The sequence below is a fragment of the Choristoneura fumiferana genome, chromosome 9 (assembly GCF_025370935.1).
Source record: "Choristoneura fumiferana chromosome 9, NRCan_CFum_1, whole genome shotgun sequence".
In the NCBI taxonomy this organism is placed as follows: domain Eukaryota; kingdom Metazoa; phylum Arthropoda; class Insecta; order Lepidoptera; family Tortricidae; genus Choristoneura; species Choristoneura fumiferana.
Genome location: NC_133480.1, coordinates 1,718,650 through 1,746,280, shown reverse-complemented (window position 1 = coordinate 1,746,280; position 27,631 = coordinate 1,718,650). Strand labels below are relative to the sequence as shown.

The 27,631-nt window shown below is 38.9% G+C and overlaps 3 protein-coding genes across 3 annotated transcripts; 2 read left to right on the top strand and 1 right to left on the bottom strand.

The window, feature by feature from the left end:
- Positions 1 to 422: 422 nt before the first annotated feature.
- Positions 423 to 10,161, bottom strand: LOC141430939 (uncharacterized). The gene is made up of 8 exons (XM_074091824.1): positions 10,089 to 10,161; positions 6,476 to 6,518; positions 5,736 to 5,898; positions 5,261 to 5,430; positions 4,124 to 4,225; positions 2,486 to 2,631; positions 1,836 to 1,944; positions 423 to 1,294 (listed from the first exon to the last, which is right to left on the bottom strand). The coding sequence occupies exons 1-8, from the start codon at positions 10,137 to 10,139 to the stop codon at positions 486 to 488; spliced, it is 1,593 nt and encodes a 530-aa protein (XP_073947925.1). The 5' UTR covers positions 10,140 to 10,161; the 3' UTR covers positions 423 to 485.
- A 3,696-nt stretch (positions 10,162 to 13,857) lies between these two features.
- Positions 13,858 to 22,820, top strand: LOC141430938 (leucine-rich repeat-containing protein 47-like). The gene is made up of 6 exons (XM_074091823.1): positions 13,858 to 14,599; positions 15,832 to 16,263; positions 16,609 to 16,768; positions 19,342 to 19,444; positions 20,231 to 20,395; positions 21,238 to 22,820. Exons 1-6 carry the CDS (start codon positions 13,978 to 13,980, stop codon positions 21,346 to 21,348), a joined length of 1,593 nt encoding a protein of 530 aa, XP_073947924.1. The 5' UTR covers positions 13,858 to 13,977; the 3' UTR covers positions 21,349 to 22,820.
- Positions 22,821 to 22,975: 155 nt separating this feature from the next.
- Positions 22,976 to 25,734, top strand: okr (DNA repair and recombination protein RAD54-like okr). Its single transcript, XM_074091822.1, has one exon. The coding sequence runs from the start codon at positions 23,090 to 23,092 to the stop codon at positions 25,379 to 25,381; it is 2,292 nt and encodes a 763-aa protein (XP_073947923.1). The 5' UTR covers positions 22,976 to 23,089; the 3' UTR covers positions 25,382 to 25,734.
- The last annotated feature ends 1,897 nt before the right edge of the window (positions 25,735 to 27,631 follow it).

The following is a 27,631-nucleotide window of genomic DNA, read 5'->3' as shown; positions in this document are numbered from 1 at the left end:
CTAGGATGAGTTTTATTTTTAGTTGCTATGTCTATGCTAGGTCGCGGGTGAGCAAAGAAATTATTTTAGTCATCATCCGCAAAGTAACGCCTGATTCAATAAATTACGTTGCTAGGGTTATTAGCTGCGACGTGTTAATACAAAAGGTTTTTATACTGATTGAACGGCACTCCAGCTGTGTATTATTACTGTTCTTTAGATAAAGCCCTATGACAGACAGACGGACAGAGTACCCTTTAGGTATAGAACCCTAAAGACACTTTTAAAACGTGTCAACCTTAGTTTGGCAAAAATCTAAAAAACTACTACTTATTATTATTCTTACCTACGTGTTCCAATAATATAGTTTGATAAAGTGTGGGAATGACCGAAATATTTTAATCCGACAAAGCTTTAACGTTAGTTGGAGCAAAAAAACAAACTTTATCATGGATGAAATTTGTTTCATTAATAAATTCATTTCAACATTTCTTCCGCAATTACAATCACGCTATTTGGAACCTAGCGAAGGACGAACGGAAATAGGAGAAGATTGAGCGAGTGTCATCTTCTTCGTCAGTGTCAACCTCTGTGGTCGCAGCTTCGGTGGTTGCAGCTTCGGTAGTTGCTTCCTCAGTGGTTGCAGCTTCAGTAGTTGCTTCTTCTGTTGTTGCCGCTTCTGTGGTTGCCTCCTCAGTAGTGGCGGCTTCGGTGGTGGCGGCTTCAGTTGTTGCTTCCTCAGTGGTTGCGGCTTCGGTGGTGGCAGCCTCTGTGGTTGCAGCTTCGGTTGTTGCTTCTTCAGTGGTTGCGGCTTCGGTGGTGGCAGCCTCTGTGGTTGCAGCTTCAGTTGTTGCTTCCTCAGTGGTTGCGGCTTCGGTGGTGGCAGCCTCTGTGGTTGCAGCTTCGGTTGTTGCTTCTTCAGTGGTTGCGGCTTCGGTGGTGGCAGCCTCTGTGGTTGCAGCTTCGGTTGTTGATTCTTCAGTGGTTGCGGCTTCGGTGGTGGCAGCCTCTGTGGTTGCTTCCTCAGTGGTTGCGGCTTCGGTGGTGGCAGCCTCTGTGGTTGCAGCTTCGGTGGTTGCAGCCTCTGTGGTTGCTTCCTCAGTGGTTGCAGCTTCGGTGGTTGCAGCCTCTGTGGTTGCAGCCTCAGTTGTTTCTTCCGACTCTTCGCTGCTGGACTCACTGGAGCTGGACTCAGAGCTTGAGCTATCAGCTTCCGTGGTAGGAGCAACGGTCGTAGGCTCTTCGAAGTCCCAGTCGAAATCAAGGCCAGTTACTTCTCTGTACCATGCATGGTAGTGACCGGGGCGGATGAAGCCTAGAAGATAGAAAGATATGATTTAGAATACGTTTAAGTCATGTGGAATAATATTATCGAGTACTGCGCTTACTTAGATAACAAATTCTACCGCAAATAAAATAAACTGTGACATTACTAACATGACCACAGATGAAAGTTATATTGTGGTGTTAGTTTGCGGACGTCCATATATCATGCAAGGATGGTGTAAATGTTAGAAATCCATCGTCTTCCACTTTTACATATCAGTCGTAATAATATTTCACAGATTCAACTGCTTATCACAAACGCCACACAAGATGCTAAGATGCAGAAGATGCTTTGTGATACATAAGTCCGAAATTCATAAATAGCCCTCCTTCACTTTCATATAAATCAGCATATATATATCACAATATATGTAGATCTATATGAAAGTGAAGTAGGACGATTTTTTAATGAAAGCTTAGGTAACACAGACATAGCAGTCTTGCGCTTGTGTTAGAGGAGTCAAAGGTAAAAAGCTGTAAAGAAGGACAATAAAAAGGCGATCAAAGAAAGCTTTTGCTGATGATCTCACCAGCTGGGAAGTCAGTGTGGCAACCGGTGCCAGAGACGAAGGAGGCGACTCCTACCATCGTGTATTTGCCGTCTTCCTCCAGGTCTACCAAAGGACCACCGCTGTCACCCTGCAAAAGAAAGATCTTACAATAATGCAATTTCCAAGACAAAATTGTCTAGAGCAGTTCTTAACCTAGTATGTAGTGATACTTAGTATAAAGGTAGTGGTAGTAGGAAGGTAGTAGTTATTAGTTCTAGATCGGACAACAGGTGGTCTGGATGGTTAGATTTTCTACACTTGCATGCTACTATAACTGGGGCATTGAATCACGTCAACAATAAGTCGCATGAGACTCTTGGGCTTATCCTAAAATTCTTGAATGTAACATTTAAGATGTTAAGGCAGTTTTTTACATATTTGTTGTGCAGTTGAATATTTCGGAGTGTGCCTCATTGCGCCTACGATTTAGGATCTTTTATCACTGCCTTGGCTGACCCATCATCAGATGAAGCCAAAGTCGTTAATTAGAATGTATAAACTCCATAGATTTAAATTAAATATTTCTAGTTGTAACCCTCAGATAACTTATGGAGCGGTTGATCGTCTGTCTACCAAGCTTCTTAAAATATTGAAAAAAAGGCAGTTTAGCGGACACTATCGTCAAGTACCTGGCAAGTGGACTGGCTGGTGACGTTGTAATGACTGGCGCAAATGGTCGAGTCCACGATGATGGAACTGCCTCCATAGGCGAACCAGCAGGCTAGGTTCGATTCTCCGGTGAGGTATACCCACTGAAGGTTGTCGGGGGCAGCTCCTGAAAGTAATAAAGATGAAGATGAAGATTCGTTTATACTAGTAGAAGAGAAATTAGCATTTGAACACCTTGATTGGATTTACAAAAGCAAGTATTTTACTTTATTTATTGTATATGTCGGCGGCCGATCGTAAAATCCCCCAGATCACGAAATTCCTAGGCATATATCGTGAAATGGCGCCATTTCATGATATGCCTAAAAGTTCACCTGGCATATCACGATGTGCCTGAGAAACAATATGGCAGATCGATTAGAGCAACACTCTACACCGGGTACATCGTAATATGCCGAAAAAAAGAAAAATTTAGGTACGACGAACGATTTAACGATCGGCCGCCGACATAATAATATAAGGAACTATATGACTATGCTATTTAACAACTCCTGAATTTGCTGCAATATGGTCGAAATGTCGAGATAATTTTAGTATTATGAATCCCGTATATTTGAGGAATTATAAATGAAAATCGCGAACGTTTTAAACACTCTATACCTACAAGGTTATCAAGTCTCTTTAGTACTTTCAGGCAAAATATATTAATCGCTCTTGTAGAGAGTATTGTAATACCTACTTCTTACGAGGGCAGTAGTATTCCCCATGATATCCAGTTTAGGTGGGTGCAACCAGGGGCCAGGTACTACAGGGCGCCACGCGCGCCAGCTCACAACTTAATTTGAATACTTGCCTACCTCTTCTTATCGATTTAAAGGAAACTAGACTCAACGTATTAACTTTTATAGATATGAAACTACCGTGAGACTCGCTCATATTAAACGATATTGTAACGGATTACTCACGTCTTAAATCGAGTTTAGCACGTCGTGTGCGCGTGTTGCGGCAGCCGCCGAGTCGCGTTGTTCCTAGGAAGAAGGGCTAAGAATGTCGCGCTAAAATCGATTTAAGACGTGAGTTATCTCGTGAGAGTGAATATGAGTATTCTATGTCTAATAAAAATTAGTAGACGTCACAGGTGACCGAAGAGCTGGCAGCTTCTTCGGACAAAGAATTAGCCTAGCTATTCAAAGAGGAAACGCTGCCAGCATCTTCGGGACCTTGCCTAAGGGGTACACTTTATTATATGATTGGTTTTAGTTTTAGTTTCTGTTTTTAATAAAGTTAGTAATACGTAAAAAAAATCGTGGCCATGAAGTAGCTGTAAAGGTCAAACTCAAAAAAGTCTGAACACAATATCCCTATCTCTATCATTATCCCTATCCCGTGGGAATATTGGAATAAAAAGTAGCCTGTATTTTATTCCAGATGTCCAGCTATACCAAATGTCATCCAAATCCGTCCAGCCGTTTCAGCGTGAAGGAGTAACAAACATACTCACTCACTCATTCACTCACTCACTCGCACTCACAAACTTTCGCATTTATAATAAGTAGGAAGTAAGTAGTTGTATGTATTATCCTGTGTATCGAACTAAGGAAGGCAATAGTATCCCTCATGATATCTCTAAGGGCACGAAGTAGCTGTAGAGGTCATACCGTTAGTCCAGGTGCGGCCCCAGCCGGAGGCCTCGAGCCTGACTCCAGCGTAGTTGCGGTTCCTATCCACGTCTCTCTGCAGACGAATGGGCTGCACGCGGTCTGTAACGCAAAAGAGAAGAAAAATTGATAACTCATAGGAATAGGGTAACTTACGGTGCCCAAACATGGTCACAGAAAACCAAACTGGAGGTTTGTCAAAGAGCTATGGAGCGGAGCATGCTTGGAGTGGGAAGGATTGACCGAATCCGGAACACGGTGCTGCTTTCTAAAACCACGCATTGTCGATGTCTGTGCCAGGTTGAAGTGGTACTGGGCCGGCCACGTCAGCCGAATGCATCCACTGCGGTGGGCTAAAAATGCCACTGAGTGGATGCCACAAGACGGATGGAGACGGCGGTGGCTGGACGACCTGGACATATTTCTCGACGACTGGCCTCAGGCTGCTTTGGATCGGGAGAAATGGAGGACATGGGGGAGGCCTTTGCCCAGCAGTGGGACATCAAATTGCTAGATAATAATAGGAATAAGAAGTTTTTAATCTGAGTCATTTTTTCTCGATTTTGACCACGAACCATCATAATGATAGGAGGATGGTCTTTATAAATCATGGGTATTTTTTAGTAGGTTACGGTCTGACATGCTCTTGGCCAGTTTTTTTTTAGTTTATTAAAACTTTAGCTTTAAATTTTGAACATGAAACTACCGTGAGACTCACTCATATTAAATATAATGACCCGGATAACTCACGTCTTAAATCGAGTTTAGCTCGACATGTTTCGGGCTAATCCGTAGCCCTTCGTCTTCGGAGCAACGCGACGCGCATTAGCATTCGGGGCGCGCGCGGATTAGCCCGAAACATGTCGAGCTAAACTCGATTTAAGACGTGAGTTATCTTTAGCTTTAAATTATTTAATTCACTCTTGATCTTAAGATGAAAAGGTAATGCCAAGGTATGACAAGGTGATGGATGGTGAATATTCAGGATGGATGAAGATGAAGCGTCACGGCAGGATTAGCGAGCAAGATGGTGGTAGCAATCCGGGCGGACCTTGCACAAGATCCTACCACCTGCAACACACTTGAGCATTAATACCTCATTGAGTTCATTGAACCTTTCAATTAAGCAAGATTTACCAGAGAATGGGATCGCCCGTGGGAACTTCAGAAGGGCGATATCGTTGGGCTGCACCACGCTCTGGAGGGCGTCGATGTACAGAGGATGGTTGTAGTACTCCGTGGTCTCGAAGAGAAGCTCCGGATGCCACAGACTCACCGCACCGGCTCGGAGGACCATAGTCACGCGTCTGGGAAACGTATTTAATACAAGTGTTAACCCGCGTCTGTGCACGCGTAAACTAGTAGATCCAGCTGTTGAATTGAAATTCCGGGATCTTACAAAATTCCCGTGGGAATTCCCGTATTACTACAGAATAACTAATAGTTGGTATTACATCGTGGTCTTTATTGACGTTGCATTTTAAACAACAGTGCCAAGTTAGATAATAAGCCAAGTAAGTACCTATAATTGTAATCAATGGATGGTGAAAGCAGGAGGTAAATATATTTTTTTATCCAAGAATATACATCCAATTGTATATGTATTACTCACGTAGCCGTGCAGTGGGCGGCGGTCATGCCCCATTCGGGGTGGATGATGGACCCTCCGCAGGAGCTGACAGCGCCCGTGGGGCTCACCATGCGGACTGACAGCTGCCAGGGGATCTGGCCCTCCTCGGCCTCCCACCCGGAGACGATGCGGGCACCGGACATGCCTAGAAAGAGAAGGTGGTCCTTTAGTTGTGGAATGATTATTTTTAACCGTTAGATTGAAAGGAACTGACAAAATACCGTTGAACTAAAGAAAGCTAAAGCTAAAGGCATTCTTATTTCTTATTCGTTTTTTTGTCTTACTGCTAATAAATACAAGTACCTACCTGGGCGACCGAGCTTTGCTCGGGCTAAAACTCGATCACAACCGTTTTCCCAGATATAAGACCAAGCTAGATCGATTTTTCATCCCTGAAAACCCCTACATACCAAATTTTATCGAAATCATTACATATTTAGCATTCTGTTTGTTTTTGATGTACGGCGCTCATGTACAGTCGCCCCGGTAAGCATTGACATCCGATATAACTTCCGTTTCAAAAGTAATGGAACCGGAACCGAAACGGATGTTTAATATCAAACTGAAGTTCCGACTTAACGGAAACGGAATCGGAGCTCCGTAACATCCATGGCTCCAGACAGTGCCGCGACTCTGCCCGGCTAAAAAACCGGCTGTATATATATATATCCTCTGTTATCTTTAAATTCGAATATTCAATACAATGATCATTTTATACTTACGCTGAGCATCCTCAGGGAAGGCCAATGGCTCCTCAGCCAGTACCTAAACAGTAATCTCTAATTAATATGATAAAAGTTGCTCTAAAGCCATCGACTACAGATAAATATAATTAACGGATAAACCACGATAATTATTAATTCATTAAGGCGGTTGATAATGATAGTGAGGTTTTCATTCATTTCTAAATAATTTAGATATTATCTACTTAATTACCGCAAAACATATTTATGTTATTTATTTAAATAGAATAGAAATGTGATGTTAATGTTTGTACTTTCGTAAAATAGATTACTATACCTACTTACTTACTAAATAAATATTAGGAAATACTAACGACTATTTCTGAAAACCATTTTTAACCCCCGCCACAAAAACAGGGGTGTTCTTAACGTGCTGTGTGTCTGTCTGTGGCATCATAGCTATCAACGGGATGGAGTGATTTTGATACGGTTTTTTAATCGAAAGCTAGTTTGATTGAGATGATTCTTACTTAGCTACGTTTCATCAGAGACCCCCACACTAGCCTGCGTAAGCCCGGCGTTCGGCAGACGGCCAGCGCTCGCGTCGCGTCGACGCTGCGCGGACGCCGGCACGAAGACGACGCTTGAAAGACATAGTGTGGAGGGCTCTCAAAATCGGTTTAAGCGTTTATGAGACATTGAACTTTGAATTGACTTACCTACTGAGTTGTTTATCTTTTTTGGCAGTTAAGATGGTTACAGACTGATAGATGTTGTCAATTTCAAGTTTAAAATATCTCAAAAACGGCTAATCGTTTTTATTGATATTTTGCTAAGAACCGTAAAAATTACAGTCAGCGAAAAAAGCTTATATAAATAGAATAATGATTATTTTAACAATATCTAGGAGTATTTACTTTATTTATTTATAACAAAAAGCAATAAAACACAATACATTAAACATTTAAAAATATGACTATGTACAAAAAATATATAACCTAGCCTAACCTATAAATAAAAAATCCCTCCTAGGTCACCGTCGCTGTTCATTGTGCCCAGAAGGCTGGCAATATCTTATAATGGACATCGAAACAGAGGCAGACCGAAGAGATGGCGGGACGACTTGAGGTTGATCTACCCACTACACAGCGACCGTATCATACCATGACTGTTATACGAGTAGGAACGTGATAGGAACGGAATGTCAAGCGCTACAGACACGCGACGGCGTTGGTTTCGAAACATGCTAATGAGCATCGTCTCACACTTTTTTAATCATCATCATCATCATCCCAGCCTATATACGTCCCACTGCTGGGCACAGGCCTCCTCTCAGATCAAGAGGGCTTGGGCCATAGTCCCCACGCGGGCCCCGTGCGGATTGGGAACTTCGCACGCACCATTGAATCGCTTCGCAGGTTATGCAGGTTTCCTCGCGATGTTTTCCTTCACCGCAAAGCTCGTGGTAAATTTCAAATGTAATTACGCACATGAATTTCGAAAAACACAGAGGTGCGAGCCGGGGTTCGAACCCACGGCCCTCTGCTTGAGAGACGATAGGTCAAACCACTAGGCCACCACTTCTAGGCTTCTTTAATACAAACTCGACTTTTTTAATAGAAATTTTGTCTGGCACGTTGCTATACGGTCATGGTACGGTACGATACGGTGTAATGGGTAGAGACCATTAAACGTATCTATATCAAGTGGAATGGAAGCAGTGTAAATTATATGCTCATGGCGGCCATTAAAAGAAAATTATATTCGCTAATCAGTTTGATATAATCAATTATTTGTAATCCATTACCGTTTATCCCTGACGTCACGATGGTGTTACGGTTAAGTACCGGAATAAAGCGATAACTTATCTATGTTTGTTAATACACATTTCTTTATACAGGAAAACTATAATATAAAACCTACAACGTTTCGACATTGTAATAATTGATTTAATACCATTAACTTCATAATTATAACTATTGTGTGCCCTTGCAGGGCGTCATGGACTAACTAATAATAACACCTAATGTAACACCTTTCACAAATATGTACATGACTTTACAATGAAATAAATAATAAATAAATAATAATAAATAATAAAATACCGGGTGTGGCCTGTAATACGAGCAAAAAATTAAAACATAGATCGTCCTCGTCAAACTGAACAACATTAGTTCAGCGACTTTTTAAAATAATGGAGTCATTGAATTTTCCTTTTTTCACACAAATTAAATACTGCTATCAATGTACGCCATCCTAGAACACAACTGACGTCGCCTGTCACGCTACAAACATCAAGCATTTTGCTTTGCATTGCTTCTTCAAATAAACTTAAAACTAATGATATATTAGTAACTAATTATTTTCAAAAGTCGCTGAACTAATGTTGTTCAGTTTGCGAAGAATGATCTATGTTTTAATTGTTTGCTCATATTACAGGCCACACCCGGTATAAAGAAGAATAATATAGTACATTGTGTCTTAAGGGCGGTAAATAAGGAATTACGAACGAGAGTCTATTAGCCCGTGCGACATACAATGTTTTACCTCACATTTGCGAGTAAAGTTGTATATTTGTAAAAGAAAGACTAATATTTTTTTCAAAAATTGCCGATACCGCTGACGGCGCTCTTTTATATTTTTATTCTTTATTTTCCTCTGTTTGATTAATTTAATTATTATTGTTATTTTTATCGTTGTTTTAATTTCATTTTAATTTAATTTCAATGCGATTTTTGTTGTGATTTATTTTATTTTAATTCCAATTTGATGTAATTTAATTTAATTAAATATATGTAAAATAATGTAAGTGTGATATCATCATCATCATGTCAGCCGAAAGACGTCCACTGCTGGACATAGGCCTCCCCCAAGGCTCTCCACTCAGACCGGTCTTGTGCGAGCTGTCGGTAGGCCTCCAACAAGATGGAGCGACGACTTGGTTAAGATCGCGGGATCGCGGTGGATGCGGAAGTGTGATATACTTAATGTAATTTAATAAGCAATATTTTTTTACCCTCCGACGCAAAAAGAAGTTTGACGCCAATGTCTGTCTGTGGCATAGCATCGTAGCTCTCAAACGGATGGGCCAATTTCGATGCGGTTTTTTTCACTTGAGTTTGATGGTTCTTAGCTGTCACTAAGTGTCACTAAAATCGGCTCAGCTGTTTTTAAGATATCGAACTTTGAAATTATATAGTCGGGAATTTTTCAACTTTTTTTTTATTCGATTGGATGGCAAACAAGCAAGTGGGTCTCCTGATGGTAAGAGATCACCACCGCCCATAAACATCTGCAACACCAGGGGTATTGCAGATGCGTTGCCAACCTAGAGGCCTAACATGGGATACCTCAAGTGCCAGTAATTTCACCGGCTGTCTTACTATCCACGCTGAAACACAACAGTGCAAGCACTGCTGCTTCACGGCAGGATTAGCGAGCAAGATGGTGGTAGCAATCCGGGCGGACCTTTTTTAAGTTGATCTAATAGTTTTTTTTTTATTTAAAGCATTTATTATTCTAAAACGTATACCGACAAAGGCTTATCAATTTGGCAAGAACATCAAATAGGTATATCAATTTCTTTCTTTTTCTAAATTACACACATTTTATAGGCCGAAGATTGTATATTAAGATTAAAATTTAAGTATACCTGAGCCCCGGCTATGGCTGCTAAACACACAATCACTCCCCACCTCTTCATTTTACGGATTGTAATGAGACCGATCATTAATCGTAGAGCACTTGTCATGTAATCGGAATCACGTGGTATGGATTAAAAGATAAGTTATTGAGAGTCGATAAATTGACTTAAACTAGACAGCCTCCAAAAAAATCGTGGGACAATTGACACTTTTGACACCAATTGGCCTGGTCCCAAATTAAACAAAGCTTTTATTATATTACCATATACCCTATACCATAAAATAAAAAATAAAGAACCGGCCAAGAGCGTGTCGGACACGCACGAAATAGGGTTCCGTAGCCATTACGAAAAAAATAAGTAATATTTTTCTAAGGATTTCGTATTTTGTACGGAATATTCCAAGTTTAGGTATATTTTATACCTTAGGCTGCTATTTACTCCTAAACTACTAATAATTCTCAAGAAAACTTAACCGTTATAGTTTTCCTTGTAAGTTTTATATACTTACTAACCATCCTGAATTTTTTTCAAATTTTTCTACCCTCCGGTTTAGATTTTAGAGGGGGGGAGGCTCGATTTTAATGAAAATTTGCACTTTAAAGTTGAATATTTTGCAAAAGAATCACTGAATCGAAAAATCGTTTTAGCAACCCCTTAAGGATTGAAAAAGGTTGGATGAGAAAAAAAATCACCCCCACTTTACGTCTATGGGAGGTAATCTAAAAAAAAATTGTTTTGAATTTTTTATTGTATCATTTTGTCGGCATAGTTCACATATATATTCGTGCAAAATTACAGCTTTCTAGCATTGATAGTCTCTGAGCAAAGCTGCGGATGGACAGACAGACAGACATGGCGAAACTATAAGGGTTCCGTTTTTGCCGTTTTGGCTACGGAACCCTAAAAAGATAGATAACGGATAATACTTACGAGTATGTAGATAACTATACATATTAAACGTCCAACACCCGAGAGCAAACATTCATATTATTCGTACAAATATCTGCCCCGACCGAGAATCGAACCCAACGGGACCTCAAGCTTCAGAGTCAGGTTCTCCAACCATTTGGCTACCCAGTCGTCTCTGGACGTTTTTTTCTAGATTTGTTAGAAAATCTGGCACCTGAGTTAAGGCAGTTAGATGCGTTTAATGCATCTATAAGACGACCTTTAGATGCCTAATGTTTTGACATTTTGCAAGAAAACTGTTCTGGCAACCATCAGAGGTAGGGCAGACAGACAGACATGGCGAAACTATAAGGGTTCCGTTTTTGCCATATTGGCTCCGGAACCCTAAAAATTGACAATTACGCTTGATATAGCCCTCCCTTTTAATTTCAACTCTTTTATATGACATATTTCGGCAACTTGGCCATACAATTACTTACAGCTACATACATATTTATAATCAATATTAAAACTAATTTGGTGACAAAACGGCGTGACCGTTGAGTCACCGTCCGACGTCGCATTCATCTGCATGGGTACCGCCGGAACACGACGTCTTTCGGCCAGAAGGCAGCACTCGCGATGGTCCCCATCAGCAGCCGCACGCGCAGTGAAGTGCACGTAGTGGCGCGACTGCAGCTGGAACACCCTCAGCGTGTATCCACTCTTCCGGCGGACGTATTCCACCACATCTGCGACTGATTTTATATGACGTAGCGGCGTCTTTAGCCCATGTAGCGCCCGTGTGCAATTATTACTTTAGCGCCATCGAGCGCGCGGTCAAAATGGAATAGGTACAAGTGCCGCGGCTAACACCGCTGCGCCCGTGTGCAACGCACACCCTGCACTATAGGTAAAGACGCCTTTGATATGACGGTATGTATACCTACTTATAACATTGGGCTAGAATTCTTTCGACCCATTGCCCTGCACTCAGGAGGCTCCAGAAATTGGCTGTTTTGTCACAATCGCCTAAACAATTACGTACGCAACATCTCTTTAATCTAAGTTTAGTCGGAAATTAATTTTCAGTTTCATCAATAAACAGACAAGTTCTTTGGATTGAAACTCGTGTGGTCCTGTTTATAAAATTATCATGTAATCCTACATGGCAACGTTGAGGGTTTTTTTCTTAAAATAGAAATATTTGTTGTTCTTTTCTCTCTTCAGTGCGTGTGGTGAGAGGTGAACATGTAATCAATCAATCAATCAATCATTGCCGGGTTGGGGGGAAGCCCCAGAGGGACTACTACGAAATTCTAAAATCGAAGTTCGTATCGTACCGCCGTCTGACGCTAATGTTATTTAATACAAGTGAGAGGGACGGTACGATGCAAATTTCGATTTTAGAATTTCGTAGTAGCCCCCCAGATTTAAAGCATTTGCAAACAGCAACAACTACAAAAATGGCTTTATTATCTTCCCCCCTTATAGACCTCCTCATAGGTCCTGGCCCGTTGGGGAGAAAAGTCCTCGAGTAGCAACCGCGAGTCGGAACACTAAGCATTGGCATTGGCAGGCCTACAGACGATGGACTGACGACATCGTGAGAGTTGCGAGCAACCGGTGGCTTTTCAGCAGTGGACATCTTTCGGCTGATGAGAGTTCATTACATCTTAGGCACAGTTTATTTTAGTTAGATGTCATTGATTAAAGAAAGATATTTTCTCGTTACCTATGTCTAATATGCAATATGCCTATGGCATTCATGTTTTATTGAACTAAAATTTAACAATATGGCACAATAGTAAATATTCTATCTGTTATCTGTTCTATTCTGTCTATTTTCTCAATGTGTACCTGTTTTCTGTCTGTATCGATTACTATTTCTGGTGTACAAAAAAGAGTCATTGTATTGTATATTGTATATATGTTTCACAAACTAACAATTTTGGCTAGTATTAAAGAACCATAAGGCAAAAAGAAAGGTGTTATAAGTTTGACGCTATAGGTGTCTGTCTGACTGCCCGTCGATCTGTGGCATCGTAGCTCTCAAACGGATGAAGCAATTTTGATGTGGTTTTGTTACGTGAAAACGAATTTTCTTGCCGTGATTCTTAGTCTATGTTTCATAAAAATCAGTTTAGCCGTTTTTGAGATAGGTTTTTTTACTAAATAATGCCATTTATTTACTTTTGTAAGACATGAAATTAATAGTTAAAAAAAAGACAAAGAAACCTTGCCTAAGAAACCTTAACTAAATATATCTATGTAGTATATAGGCATGTTACTATAAAAATAAAAAAATATGGAAAGAATTGAGATAAGTATTAAACTTTTAAGTGACAATTTCGGGGGGTTTTCAAATTTTCCAAGTCGGTAAGGCTCATTTAAAAAGAGTCATATTTCACTGTCAGTATTAGTTATTAGCGATTTATAAACTTATCTGAAACAGTAGCACAATCTAATCGACCACTGTTTTTGTTAATCCTAGTTTCCGGCTCCAAGTAGGTAGGTATTTACCTACATACTAATACTAGAAACGCTTCATTTAGCTATCCTCGCACAGCACTGCTCTGGTGGAAATAGATGGCACATCTCTGGTTGAAACGTAGCCTTAAAATCTAAGAGGTTTATTAACAACGCACTGTACTGTACTGCTGTTATCACGAAAATAATAAAAACAGCTTCTACGTTAGAATAGAAATATAATAATAATAAGATTAGAAAAAAATAAACGTGAGGCTGCACACATACAGCCGGAACTCGTTAAAATTTCTGAAAAACAGGTATTGAACTGGAGTAATAATTTTTGTTTCGTCACAGTTTAAACAGTAGCTCAAACATACTTAAGTATTTATTTATGGAACTAGCAACACTGAATATTTACGTCAATTTATTTTGTCATATTTTCCGTTTGCTAATAAGAAAAGACGTGGTGCGTTTTTTACGAAATTTAATTCCAAATTTTACTAAAATTCACGTTGACTACTAAATATCCATCAAAATGGGTGTGTGGCCAGAAGTAACTACGGTGAAGACGGAGAATAGACACGAAATCAAGCTGTCCGGTGCTGCTATATCAAAACGGATTTCGGACGAAGGTTTAGACAACAATGTGTTCCAATTAACTAACATAAACTTGTTAAACATTAGCGATACATGTCTCACGGTTCTCCCAGACGATATAAAGCGCTTAGTTAATCTCCAATCGCTATTATTATTCGGTAACAAGCTTCAAGAGTTCAACGAAAACATAACCTTATTGCCGAAGCTAAAAGTCCTCGATATATCAAGAAACGAGATCAAAAGTATCCCAGATACTCTGAATAAGATGAAGGAGCTGACTAGTATCAATTTCAGTTCGAACCATATCGAAACAATGCCGAAATTCGTCGATTTTCCAAACCTGATCACAGTAAATGTGTCCAACAATAAATTGAGCGATTTTATTGATCTGGAGAATGCAAATTTGCCTCATTTGACTGATATGAACCTGAAAGGTAATGCGATAACGTCGATTCCTAGTTATATAGCACAGAGTCTACCCTCGCTAAAGAATTTTGACATGGGCGACAATCAAGTCAAGGTTTTACCAGGGGAATTGGCTAATCTACAGAAACTAAAAGGTAAGAGAGAGAATCCTTCATGCACAAATTCCAGGGTGTAAATTTCTCAAGTTAAAATCGCAATTTTTTTTGTTGTAAAGTACCTTCATTATAAAAAAAATTATGTTCTTCTGGTTTCAATGTATTTAAAATCAAGTTAAATGTATTAAAATTACATCTTTATGAAACTAAAATGTGGTGCAATGTCGAAAAAAATTATATAAATATTGCATCACATTAACTAATTTTTATACACACCATGTTCTACCCACTTTATTTGAATGAATCATCACAATTTTTTTTAATTGTCAGCAATTTTGAGGCTTCATCATCATCCCAGCCTAATATATGATGGCCGGATGGCCAAGTGGTTAGAGAACCTGACTACGAAGCTTGAGGTCCTGGGTTTGATTCCCGGCCGGGGCAGATATTTGTATGAATAATACGTATGTTTGTTCTCGAGTCTTCGATGTTTAATATATTTTTATCTATATAAGTTTATCCATTACCTAGTATCCATAGTACAAGCTTTGCTTAGTTTGGGACTAGTGACCTAGTTGGTGTCAAGTGTCCCATGATATTTATTTATTTATGTCACACTGCTGTGCACAGGTTCCTCTCAAAATTAGAATTTACCACCATTAATTATTGTTACATTGCCACATCTTCCAATAAGTCTTAGTATGAATTGATTTAGGATGTAAGGCGATACTCATCACACTATTTTAATTTACTCCTGCTAATAATTGTCTGTTTTTTTTTTCAATAAACAGAAAAAAAACTGTTTAAGTGCCAATGAGGGCGGGTTTATTTATGAAATGAAAATGAAATGATATATTTATTCCAGACGTTAGTCCATAAAAACGATTAAAAACAATTAATAATAAATAAAATAAATAATAATATATATTTATAATTAGAATAATTTTGTGAATACCTGAAATTAATTATGGCAAATTTGCGTTACGGGGCAATGAATGTCTAGTGTTTTGAGACAGTTTTGTCTTTCGGAAAACTTTGTCCTCCCTTATTTCTGAACAAAACGGGACTATGCAACACTGTGGCATGCCCAATATTTTCATGGTACGGTTTTAAGATATTAAATATGATTGAAATGAAAATTTTGTTTTCACGCCCGTAATAACAAACTAGCCACTATACTTCAGGCAGGACCTTTTTCTACAGTGGCGCCAACTGGTGCCAATAAAAAAAAAATATATAATAAAGCAAAACAAACTATTTTATTTCCTCAGAATTAAACCTCAAAGGCAACAAACTAGCAGACAAACGCCTCATGAAGCTTGTAGACCAGTGTCGCACGAAGCAGGTACTCGACTATGTCCGAGAGCACTGTCCAAAGGCAGACTCCCAGACCTCCTCCAAGGGGAAAGGCAAAAAGGGTGCCAAGAAACAAGAAGAAACTCCCACCGAAGACGCTGTCTGCGACCTGTGCCATTCAATGAAGATCCTCTACATAGAAGATAACATTCCTAACATTACAGTTGTTGAAGCGCAAGTCGGGGCAGTCCGTCCATACATACTGTGTTGTATTGTGAACGATTTGAACTTTACCGAGGCTAGTTTCAAGAAGTTTATTCAGATGCAGACAAAACTGCATGACACGGTTTGTGACAAGAGGAACACAGCTACCATAGCAACACACGACTTGAAGAAGATTCCACCAGGTAACTGTTTTATTAAGAGGCTAACCCCAAATGTGTAATTTATGTTTGATTCCTTTTAACCTTTCAAGATACTCTATAAGTTATGTATGCATACCAAGTTATTATAAAATGACTAATATTTTAGAAGGAAGAATCAATGTTTTTTAATTGATAAATAGGAAAATAAACGAAAGATACGATTTTTAAAGTAAAATGGCTATGGTGTCTTAGGTATCAGTTCATTTTGGAAAAGGAGTCTCCTGCCTTTCTGTATTATAATATACCAAATTTCATCAAAAACTATCCAGCGATTTTAACATGAATTTCACAGACACACAAACATACTCAATACCCGTCTCATTGCAGGCAACCTAACATACACAGCAAAGTCCCCGACGTCCCTCAAGCTGACGCCGCTTGGCCGCGCCAAGCCCTACACCGGCGAGCAGCTGTTCCAGCAGCTCACGGCCGAGGCCGAAGCCCTGAGGAAAGAGAAGAAGAGGAATGTCTACTCCGGGATACACAAGTAAGAAAATGGTTAATTGGAAGTTGAACTACAGTCAAAACCGTTTACACAACACCAGTTATAACAACATATTAGATGTGATGACCAAGAAAAGTCTCAATACGATTTTATATCTTGAAATGACACTGGTTATAAAAATCAACTGTGTTTAACGAACAAATATGAATAAATATTGCGGTCCCTTTGACTGTAGCTCATAAAGGATTAAATGTCTATCTCTTGTGATTATAAGTGAAAGGATTCACTTCTGAGGCAAACATTATCAAATAAATAACAAAACCATGAAAATTTCATCTTTAATACAAGTTTTTTTTCTGACTGTACTTTTTGTTGTACTATTTCAAGTCGATGCTTTTAAGCGTTGAAGAGTTCCGTCCTGCGGAGACGATCCTGGCTGGACTACCAGGATGTCACTACTAGATTATTGTATTGTCACGCGATTTACATAAGTATTCCAAATTTCAAGTCAATCTGACTACTGGAAGTAGGTCAAATTTAACTTGCAAGATTTGATTACAGACAGACAGACAGACGGGCAGGCAGACAACGGGGCAGGTGAAACTAAATAAAAGCTTGTAAAAAAATAATAAGCCAATAACGAGGAATTTGTCACAAATAAATTGACCATTACACAGAAAAATAAGATTTTTACTAGATTTGAAATAAACTAATAATTCAACTGACTTGAGTTTTTCAAAACAAAAATTATATTACAATTCTTTTAACTATTAAAGCTAGCCAAACAAAGAAAAGTATCTGTACCTAAAATAATGGCCTGCCTATTTTTATTTTAACTTGCATATTCATTGATTCATATTGCACGCATGAATAAAGAAAAATGGGCACAGTTATTTATTAGAAAGGTCCAACAAACAAACGAAAAAGAGGTAGACCGAAAGAAAAATGCTGGCGAGGATTAAATAGTGAGAAATGCTGGCGAAAACCGGCTTACTAAAGCAAAGGACAGACACTTGACACACACGAAATGGAGGAGGCCTTGACCCGTTAAAGGGTCCATATTGAATTGTTTTTTAACTAATTGCTATTTATTATGAAATGAAATGTTATGTAATTTTTTTAATGAATATGTAATAATTGGTATAATGAAATGATTGATTGGAATATGTAATGCATGCACTTATGATTATAAATGATGATGATTGATTCAAAAAAATTATAACAAAAACTAAAACCGACTCCAAAAAAAAAAAAATAACAAAAAATGGAACCGACTACAAAACCCTTGAAAATATTTTTCTAGGTAAGTAGGTACGTACTAGCTCGAAGTCGGTGACTCAGCACGAGCCAGCAGGAGTGGGACTTCACAATAGTCGTCTACCTCACCTACATACTATGTGGTTTCAACCCCTCCTGCTGGTCGTGCTGAGTCACCGACTTCGAGCTAGTACGTACCTACTTACCTAGAAAAATATTTTCAAGGGTTTGTTAGTCGGTTCCATTTTTTGTTATTTTTTATTTTTTTGGAGTCGGTTTTACTTTTTTGTTATAATTTTTTTATTTCTCACTTTTAGTGATTCGTAGCCAAAGAACATCTCACAACTATTCCATTAAGCCCAAACACGACTTAGTTACGTTGTTATAACAGAGTTCCGTCGCCTACCTTCTGGCTTCAGCATCAGATCAGTTCGAAAGAATCATTAACTTAAAAGCTTCTTCTTAGTCGCTTATCTAGGTAAGTATATTAATCATGATAATTTAAATTTAACCCGTGAAATACTTGTTATTGATAGTAGTAGTTCCGTTGGTCAAATCTGGTCTTCATCCTCATTCCACTTCACCAAATTTGATTTGCAAGAGCAAATGCACGAGTTACTGCTAAATATATCCAAATTACCATAAGTGTCCCTACAATATTTGAAGAGTTCCCTCGATTTCTTAAGATCCGATCATCAGATCCTAATTTGCTGCTTATGGGACCTAATTGAAAGCATTCCTAGACGAACTCAAAAAAAATTTTGAAATCGGTTCATAAATGACGGAGTTCTGAGGTAACAAACATTAAAAAAAAAAAAAAAAAAATACACGAATTGATAACCTCCTCCTTTTTTTGAAGTCGGTTCAAAATGGAAATAAAGAGGCTATAATAATAATAATAATTCATTGATTACCATCTGCTTCCACTGGTTGGCCGAAACCGCGATGTCGGTCTCCCAGCCTTTCAAATAGCCTGTACTAAAAAAAATTACTTCCTTTTACAATTACTTTTATTTAGTTTCACCTGTCCCGTTGTCTGTCTGTCTGTAATCTAATCTTCCAAATTAAATTCGACCAACTTCCGGTAGTTGGGTTGACTTGAAAGTTGGTATACTTATGTAAATTGCGTGACAATACAATAATCTGGTAGTCGTCTGGAAGTCTAGGATCGTCTCCACAGGATGGAACTCTTCAACGGTTAATGGCATCGACTTAAAATTTGGTATGCAAATGTAGTTTGGGCACTTTTGGGTGACAATACAAGTATAGTCAACAAAAAGTACAGTCAGCAAAAAAAGCTTGTTTTAAAAATGATTTTTTTACCAAAAACTTATTTTAACTTGTTTTTTTTGTTTCAGATATTTGTACCTGCTGGAAGGCAAGCCGAAGTACCCGTGCCTGGTGGCCTCCAACAAAGAGGTCATCAGCTTCCCCCCCATAACCAACTCCGAAAGTACTAAGGTACGTCCCCCCTTGCATTGGGTTCACAAAAGCAGTACTACTACTATCCAACGACTCAAAAGTGCCTCCAACACCAGATTACGCCACGCTTTACGATCTGGACCAGCTCTTGCCAGCCTTTGACCCCGAATCCAAAATACGTTCTCTTCATGGCTCCCTCTCCCAGCCTATATTTTGCGAAGATTATGTCTAGCTAATATGATATTTTGCGAATATCATGTTGTGCGAATATCATATTTTGCTTTTGTGATGTTTTAAGAATATAATTGTTTTGCGAATATGATGTTTTGAGAATATCGTGTTTTACAAATATCATGTTTTGCGAATATGATATCCAACGACGGAGGGGTCCAAGTCCAACCACCGGAGTCTGGACGCTTTGGTCTCTACAATAAGATTAGGCTCAGACACTAGCCCCCTTATTCATAAACGACAATCAAACCTACTTTAGTTAAAATGCCGCTAAAATTCGTTTGTCCTTATCTGTCACTTCGACATTTGTATTTGTTAGAAAGGGACAAAGCATTTGTTAGTTAACATGGGCTTGTTAAGTTTTATGAATAAGGGGGTAGGTCTATAATTTCCCTATTTTTTCTCACAATTCATCTTTATTACAACTAAATTTTTCACCTCAAGGTTCGCTATTAGTAAGGGATCGCCAATGCGGATCGGATTTCCAAATATCCATGGCGATGACAATCATTAATTTTATAATATGCCTGAGACATTAATGTCTTCTTGACAATATATTAAATCCCCCCTCCCTCGTCTTTACACATATTCCAGATGTCCCACGAGAGCAAGTCAATGCTGGTCGAGGTGACGTCGCACGCGTCGCTCGGCGCCTGCAAGACTGCCATGGACCGGCTGCTGCTGGACACGCTGCAGCTCGGCCTCGGGGACGGAGACGACGACCTGGCCAACGGGTATCATTCGCTCACTGTGCAACAGGTCCGTACCACCACTACTAACATAGCATCGTAGATGGACCCATGCTCAAAATACTATGACGCACTGTAAACGCAATGATGTTTCTCGTGCGTCAAGTTTTTATCGCATCCCATCCACATTCCTGTTTAAAATAACCTTGACGCACCATAAACGCAGTGACGCGACTCATATGTCTACGTCGCTTCCCTTTGAAATGAAAATATACATTCATGTCACTTAAAACTAGTTCGACAGTTTGTACCTAATGTTTTTACACAAAACTTATTTATAGCGAATATTACTGAAATTTTCTCCCGTCAGAGTGCAGCACTAGCACAAAACCGTACACAGTTTTTTGAGTATCTTAAATGCCATAATATCGTATTATTTTAATTATGTTTTTGGAAATTTAGCTATCGTTACTATCGATGTAAAATCATCAGCCCAGCCTATATACGGCCCACTGCTGGGCACAGGCCTCCTCTCAGAACAAGAGGGCTTGGGCCATAGTTCCCACGCGGGCCCAGTGCGGATTGGGAACTTCACACGCACCATTGAATTGCTTCGCAGTTTTGTTGCAGGTTTCCTCACGATGTTTGCCTTCACCGCAAAGCTCGTGGTAAATTACAAATGTAATTCCGCACATGAATTTCGAAAAACTCAGAGGTGCGAGCCGTCGATGTAAAATATCACGTTATTTTGGTACTAATAAATACGGGTATATCATGATTTCTATAGGTACTATAATACTCTTTGGCCATGGTCCGTCATGGCGAAAAAATATAAAGAGAACTGACGTTATCATGGATTTGCGCTAATATCGCCTCGTCTATCGCTTTGCCTAATATGCCCTATTATTACAGGTAAAAATCGTAGATACAGAAGGGAATCTCAAGAGCGTGTACCCGTCGCGGACAGACTGTGTATATGAAGCTCTCAGCAACGTGAAAGTGTTCCGGCTGCCCAAGAAATAAGCTAGCTCGTATCACGCGTTAGAGCGCTGCAGCAACCTCAAATTTAAGGGGGGGGGGGGGGCGTTTTTTTATCAGTTCACGGGCAGTAAATAGTGTGGCCAATAATATCAGCAAATGAATGGGCAAAGACCACGCATGTTTCAACACGAACAATACCACTCATAATGCTGTTTTATTCTAAAGATTAATTTTGTTTAATTAAATCAATGAAAAATATGAATTTTAATTTTTCAGTATGTTTTTTCCGTTTTATACTAGAGAAGTTTAAAAAAAAGGTGATAAGACAATTTTAAATTCGCTAATTCTGTTTCAGTGAAAATTTAAAAGGCTTTAAAAAGGAAAATACATTAATGACATCGTATAGGTACTTTTTCGTCTTGTTTTTTTATGAACATAAATAAATTAACAAGGTAATTTTCATTATTTTACGCAAGCAAATAATTTTGCTTGGTTATTCACAATTATTTTTGCTGCAGTGCTCTAAACAGCGGCTTCGATGAGTTTTCTGATCATTTTATTTTGTATTTTTTTTTTAAGTTTTCCAAATTTTGTTAATAGCGTTGCGTTTGGAACGCAGGATATTTTCCAGTCTCGTTAGGCAACATTTGCCGAGTTGCCACAAAACAGAAAACCGTTTAACATGTGTTTAACATGTGACAGTCTATAGAAAATGATAAAAATCATTAGTTTTAGGCACTTTTGACGTGTTTAAGTTTTTTGTGGTAATGCCATTGATGTTTAGAGTGTAACTAAATCAAAGAAGGACGTTGTTGCTGATCAAGTAATATAAAAAATAAACTACCATCAATCTAATATGTCACCACTGTTCTTAGTCACGTGGAATTTCAACATAAATATATCTTTTGTTCCAATCAATCAAATAACAGTTCAAAAGTCATTAATTTATACCAACAACTACCTTAGCTGATTTAGTTACGTATACAAACAAATGTACTTGAAAAGATGAATGTGTACTGGCTGAAGAAAAGATAATAAGATGAAAATAACTGCAATGTCAAATTATGTAAGACCTTAAGACCAATGTTTTTAAAAGTTATTTTTGTATCATTGGCTAGTCAACGGAATTATGTTGGAGTCATAAGAACAGGGAGGGATAGTTCATACTGCTTTAGTTTACTATAAGTAGGTATATAATTTTGTGTCATGTTTTTAGTAAACCCACTACTTAAATGATGCGCTTGAATTATTTTTAATTACTTGGAAATTTTCCGTAATTTATGGTCATTTTTGATTGTGTATTCGTCTTATCATTACAATTATGTATCTGGATTTATATTATTGTGATTCGAGCCGTATTAATCATTATTAAATTAATGAATGTGCTAGTTCTTAGGACACTTCTTAATCTTCTGTGATGTAATTACCAATTTGTTGGATGTATGACATCGAAATAACCTTACGACTAAGATTGTCAGTGCTTGTTTTTTTCTAATAAATATTTTTTCATTGTATTTCTATTTTTATTCATTTACTTATACATACATTCCTAAAATCTGTACAGAAGTTTCGCGCCAATCGTGAATCCTTTGCTATGGATCTGTTTGAGCAGAAAATTTTAACGTCTGATATTGACAAGATCGAAAAATATGAGATGTCAAAGTATGGCAACATTATCATAAGCGTCAAACAAGTCTTGGCCGGTCGGTTTTGTTTACTTCCTGAATATTGGTGGATTTCAACTGTGCTATTTTCTAATGGTGGACTAAATACGCAAACGAAAATGCGGCGAAGCTTAGCGCCGAGCCAAATCGGCTCCGGGGATAACGTTTTCAAAAGCCCCTTATTAAATTCCGCCAAACGCAAAAAGCGGGAATGCACGAAAGTTGCAATCGCTCCTAAAGCCCTCACGCAATCCATGTCTACGTCTGACCACGAGAATCTCATCAAGCAGATATTAAGCAAGCCTTTTAAGGTGCCAATTCCGAATTACGTATCGTCTTATTGTAGCAAAAGTTTGGGGTTAAAACGAACACAAGTAAGACGCGCATTACATGACCCGGACGAGCCAAATGCTCTGGTTTTGTACCGCCCTCCGTATGTCCCTGAGCACGAGAGAATGAAGATGAACCCGAAGGACGTCAGAGTAGCTGTTGTAGTCGATCCAGTCCTGGGGAACATACTCCGACCCCATCAAAGAGATGGCGTCAAGTTCATGTACGACTGTGTCACTGGTAAACAGATAGAAAACGCCTTTGGTTGCATTATGGCTGATGAAATGGGTCTCGGTAAAACCCTGCAATGTATAACGTTGCTCTGGACACTTTTACGACAAGGCCCTGAATGCAAACCAACTATTTGTAAAGCTATTATCGTGTGCCCGAGCAGTTTGGTCAAAAATTGGTACAATGAGATACAAAAGTGGCTTGCATCAAGGATAAACGCTTTGGCTATGGATGGTGGATCGAAAGCTGATATAACTCTGAAATTACAGCAGTTCATGAACACCTTTGCATCCACAAGGGTAGCAACACCAGTGTTGATAATATCTTACGAAACATTCAGGATATATTCCAATATTCTACATTCTTCAGAAGTCGGCTTAGTCTTGTGTGATGAAGGGCACAGGCTAAAGAACAGCGAGAACCAAACTTATCAAGCATTGATGGGCTTGAAAGCTAAAAGGAGGATTTTGATCTCGGGTACACCTATTCAAAATGATCTGACTGAATATTTCAGTTTAGTACACTTTGTCAATGAGGGCATACTGGGTACTGCACAGGAATTTAAGAAAAGATATGAAAATGCAATCCTCAGAGGTCAGGATGCATTGGCAACAGATCAAGAAAGAGAGAGAGCACAAGAATGCTTACAGACACTTACATCTATAGTCAACAAGTGTATGATACGAAGAACAAGCAGTCTGCTAACAAAATACTTGCCGGTCAAGTTTGAACAGGTCATTTGTGTGAAAATGACGCCACTTCAGACTCAGATTTACAAGAACTTCATCAACTCTGATGCAATTCGAAATAAATTTGCCGGCACAGGAGAGAAGAATACACTTAGTGCCCTCTCCAGCATCACATCATTGAAAAAACTCTGCAATCACCCCGACTTGATCTATGATAAGATCATAGAAAGATCAGAAGGATTTGAAAAAGCGAAGGACTTGTTGCCTAGCAACTATGATATCAAAGATGTTAAGCCTGAATACTCAGGCAAACTTATGATTCTAGATTGCATTTTAGCTAACCTAAAAACAAATACAGATGACAAGATAGTCCTTGTATCCAACTACACTCAAACATTAGATTTGTTTGAGAAACTGTGCAGAAAACGGTGCTATCAATACGTAAGACTGGATGGCTCTATGACAATCAAAAAACGAGCTAAAGTTGTAGAAAGTTTCAATAACAAGGACTCGAAAGAATGGATATTCATGCTCAGCTCTAAAGCCGGAGGTTGTGGATTGAATCTCATTGGTGCCAATAGGTTGATAATGTTCGACCCTGACTGGAATCCAGCAAACGACGACCAAGCTATGGCCCGAGTCTGGCGTGATGGGCAGAAGAAACCCTGCTACATTTACAGGCTCCTAGCAACAGGAACGATAGAAGAAAAAATATTCCAACGGCAAGCACACAAAAAGGCACTAAGCGACACGGTTGTGGACCAAAACGAGGAGGCCTTGCGCCATTTCACTTCTGATGACCTCAAAGACTTGTTTAGACTTGAAGAGAACACTTTATCTGACACACATAGCAAGTTTAAGTGTCGTAGGTGCGTCAATAACATTCAAGTAACGTTACCACCAGATAATTCTGATTGTACGTCAGACTTGTCAAATTGGTATCATTGTGCTGACAAGAAGAACTTGGCAGATTTAGTCCTGAAGCAGTGCTGGGACTTGGCAAAGAGTATCTCCTTTGTGTTCCACCATCGGTCAGCAAAGACTGAAGCGCAGAATGAGATAGAAGAAAAAGAGAATGTGCCAGAGAAAAAGAAACGGAAAATAGAGATAGATGAAGACTATTCTGAGCCTGATAACAGTGATGATGAAGATTATGCATAAAGATTTAGTTTTTGTTGTTTTTGTGGAGAAGAAATTATGTTTGTGTTGTATATAGTTTGTTAAGTTTATAATTATGAAGAGTGATTACAGTATTTTGGAGAATTTTGTATTTTTTTCTCTAGCCTGCCATTTTTCCCAAAAATACAATATTGCATTTCTGGCAAAGTGTGTTTGTTCAAATATTTTGGAGATCTTGTACTCTAGCTAGAACATTGACCAGCTATTACAAATACAAAATTACAAATACAAATATTTTTATTAACAGAAACATATTTGATACAATACAGAACATATCTATCAGACTCCAAACTAGGCTGAGCCTGTATCTTGGACGTCTGCGAGTGCGAATAACAGATTTGTAAAGCTAATTAATTTATAATAAAACAATATAAAACTTAATTTTAGTTGTAATAAGTTGATTTAATTAAAAAATGTCACAGACGCTAATCAATGATAATGAAACCATATCAAAATGACTTATAGTTTTACTTATCTTAACATACTTATCCTAAGTAGGTCAAAATAGAGATTTCGATGCGGATGTTTGTTTGTTTCTGATTGTAAATGTTTCCATCAAATGTCGAAAATTACATTTAAATCAACTCTATGAACGTTTGGACTGTTTGAGTCAAATGTAATGTACCTACATAGGTACCCATGGTTTGCCAGAACGAAAGGATAGCTCCCAACATCTTTGATTAAACTAGACTCAAATGAGGGCTATCGCGTATGAATTCGCCGCTAGAGGCGCTAGTGTAGCGTGAGGTCTCCGAAATGTCAAATCTCAGTTTTTGGGTGAGCTACGCGGGTTTATTTATAATTAGATTATTTTGCAATATCTGAAATTAATTATGGCAAATATGCGTTGCGGAGCAATGAATGTCTGTGTTTTGAGACAGTTTTGTCTTTCGGAAACCTTTGTCCTCCCTTTTTTCCGAACAAAACGGGGACTATGCAACACTGTGGCATGCTCGATATTTTTATGGTACGGTTTTAAGGTGTATTAAATATGATTTTAATCTAAACATTGTTTTCACGCCCGTAATAACAGACTTTGAAAGCCATACTTAAAAACCTCACGCAACAGTGCGCCATCTAGTGAGACAAAAAACAATAGCCCTCATTGTTTGTGCATTAGTTAGATAGAATTCCATTTAAGAATTAGATTGCAAAAACTTGCAGGCTGGTAGTTAAAACCTTGAAACACAGAGTGCGGTGGCGGCGCGGAAGCGGTACCGGTTGTAATAAGTATTCGAGCTAACACGAAAGAGGGCACACAGAATACCGCGCGGGAAATAAGCATGGCGGGGTATTCTGTGTGCCCTCTTTTACGTTAGCTCTAATATTACAACCGGTCGCCTCCGCACCGCTCCGCCTCCGGCGTAAGTGTAGTGTCTCTAGCTTTATGGTTAGTTAATTGGGTAGTTTCATAGGTAAAAAAATATTCTATTTAGTTATTTCATCACTTAGATTAACAGAAAACATTGTACAGTCGAATTCATAAACTTGTGAGCAAAAATTTGAAAACGCTTCTATGCCGTTAATAATAGTCGTGTTCAGATATTTTTGATCAAAAATTTGCTCACAAGTTTATGAACTCCACTGTACCTACACGTATTTTGCTTTTGCCAATGAACTCGTCGAGCGCCCCGGAGGTGCACCAAGCGCCTAGCGAAGTTTGTGCGCAAATTTCAAGTCTGTGGTCCGCAACTGCGAGAGTCGCTCTCACTGAGTTTTTTTTTTGGTCACTGGCAGGTGGTGTTAGACACACGGTGTGTGTCTAAGTCGCTCGACGGGTGAAACCAAAAATTAGGTAAGTACTTAGATGAAAGTTCGGGAGTCCGGGTTCCTGACGTCACGCCGTGCTAAACAGAGTCGCACAACGTGACGTCATGCGAAATTTTAACGTTATATCTTCATAGTTTTTTCTATATTTTATGATAATCTAAATGTCTCCTGACATGTATCGACGCAGGCCCTATACCACGAAGTGCAAAACTCGAACTTCGTATATTGTGTCTACGAAATAAGAGCGAAAAAGACGCCCTCATCAGCTGAGCCGATCCGAGCTGAACATACATAGATGTCAATGGAGCTGAACCATGCCTTTTTTTTAGCTCTTATTGCGTGGACAACTTTTTCACCTCAGCACCTCAAACAGGCAGGTTTTGCTATGAGAAATCAGTGAGCCAAAGTAACTTTTTAATTATTTTTTTTAAAAGCTGAAGATAGTGTTGGGTCCACTCACGG

Bases quoted from the DNA above. Each gene is read 5' to 3' on its own strand.
- okr (XM_074091822.1), top strand. From the start codon at position 23,090: ATGCGGCGAAGCTTAGCGCCGAGCCAAATCGGCTCCGGGGATAACGTT.
- LOC141430938 (XM_074091823.1), top strand. From the start codon at position 13,978: ATGGGTGTGTGGCCAGAAGTAACTACGGTGAAGACGGAGAATAGACAC. The intron at 14,600-15,831 runs GTAAGAGAGAGA...TTATTTCCTCAG, and splicing joins TAATCTACAGAAACTAAAAG to AATTAAACCTCAAAGGCAAC. The intron at 16,264-16,608 runs GTAACTGTTTTA...GTCTCATTGCAG, and splicing joins CTTGAAGAAGATTCCACCAG to GCAACCTAACATACACAGCA.
- LOC141430939 (XM_074091824.1), bottom strand. From the start codon at position 10,139: ATGAAGAGGTGGGGAGTGATTGTGTGTTTAGCAGCCATAGCCGGGGCT. The intron at 6,519-10,088 runs GTATACTTAAAT...ATTACTGTTTAG, and splicing joins CAGCCATAGCCGGGGCTCAG to GTACTGGCTGAGGAGCCATT. The intron at 5,899-6,475 runs GTAAGTATAAAA...TTCTCTTTCTAG, and splicing joins CTTCCCTGAGGATGCTCAGC to GCATGTCCGGTGCCCGCATC.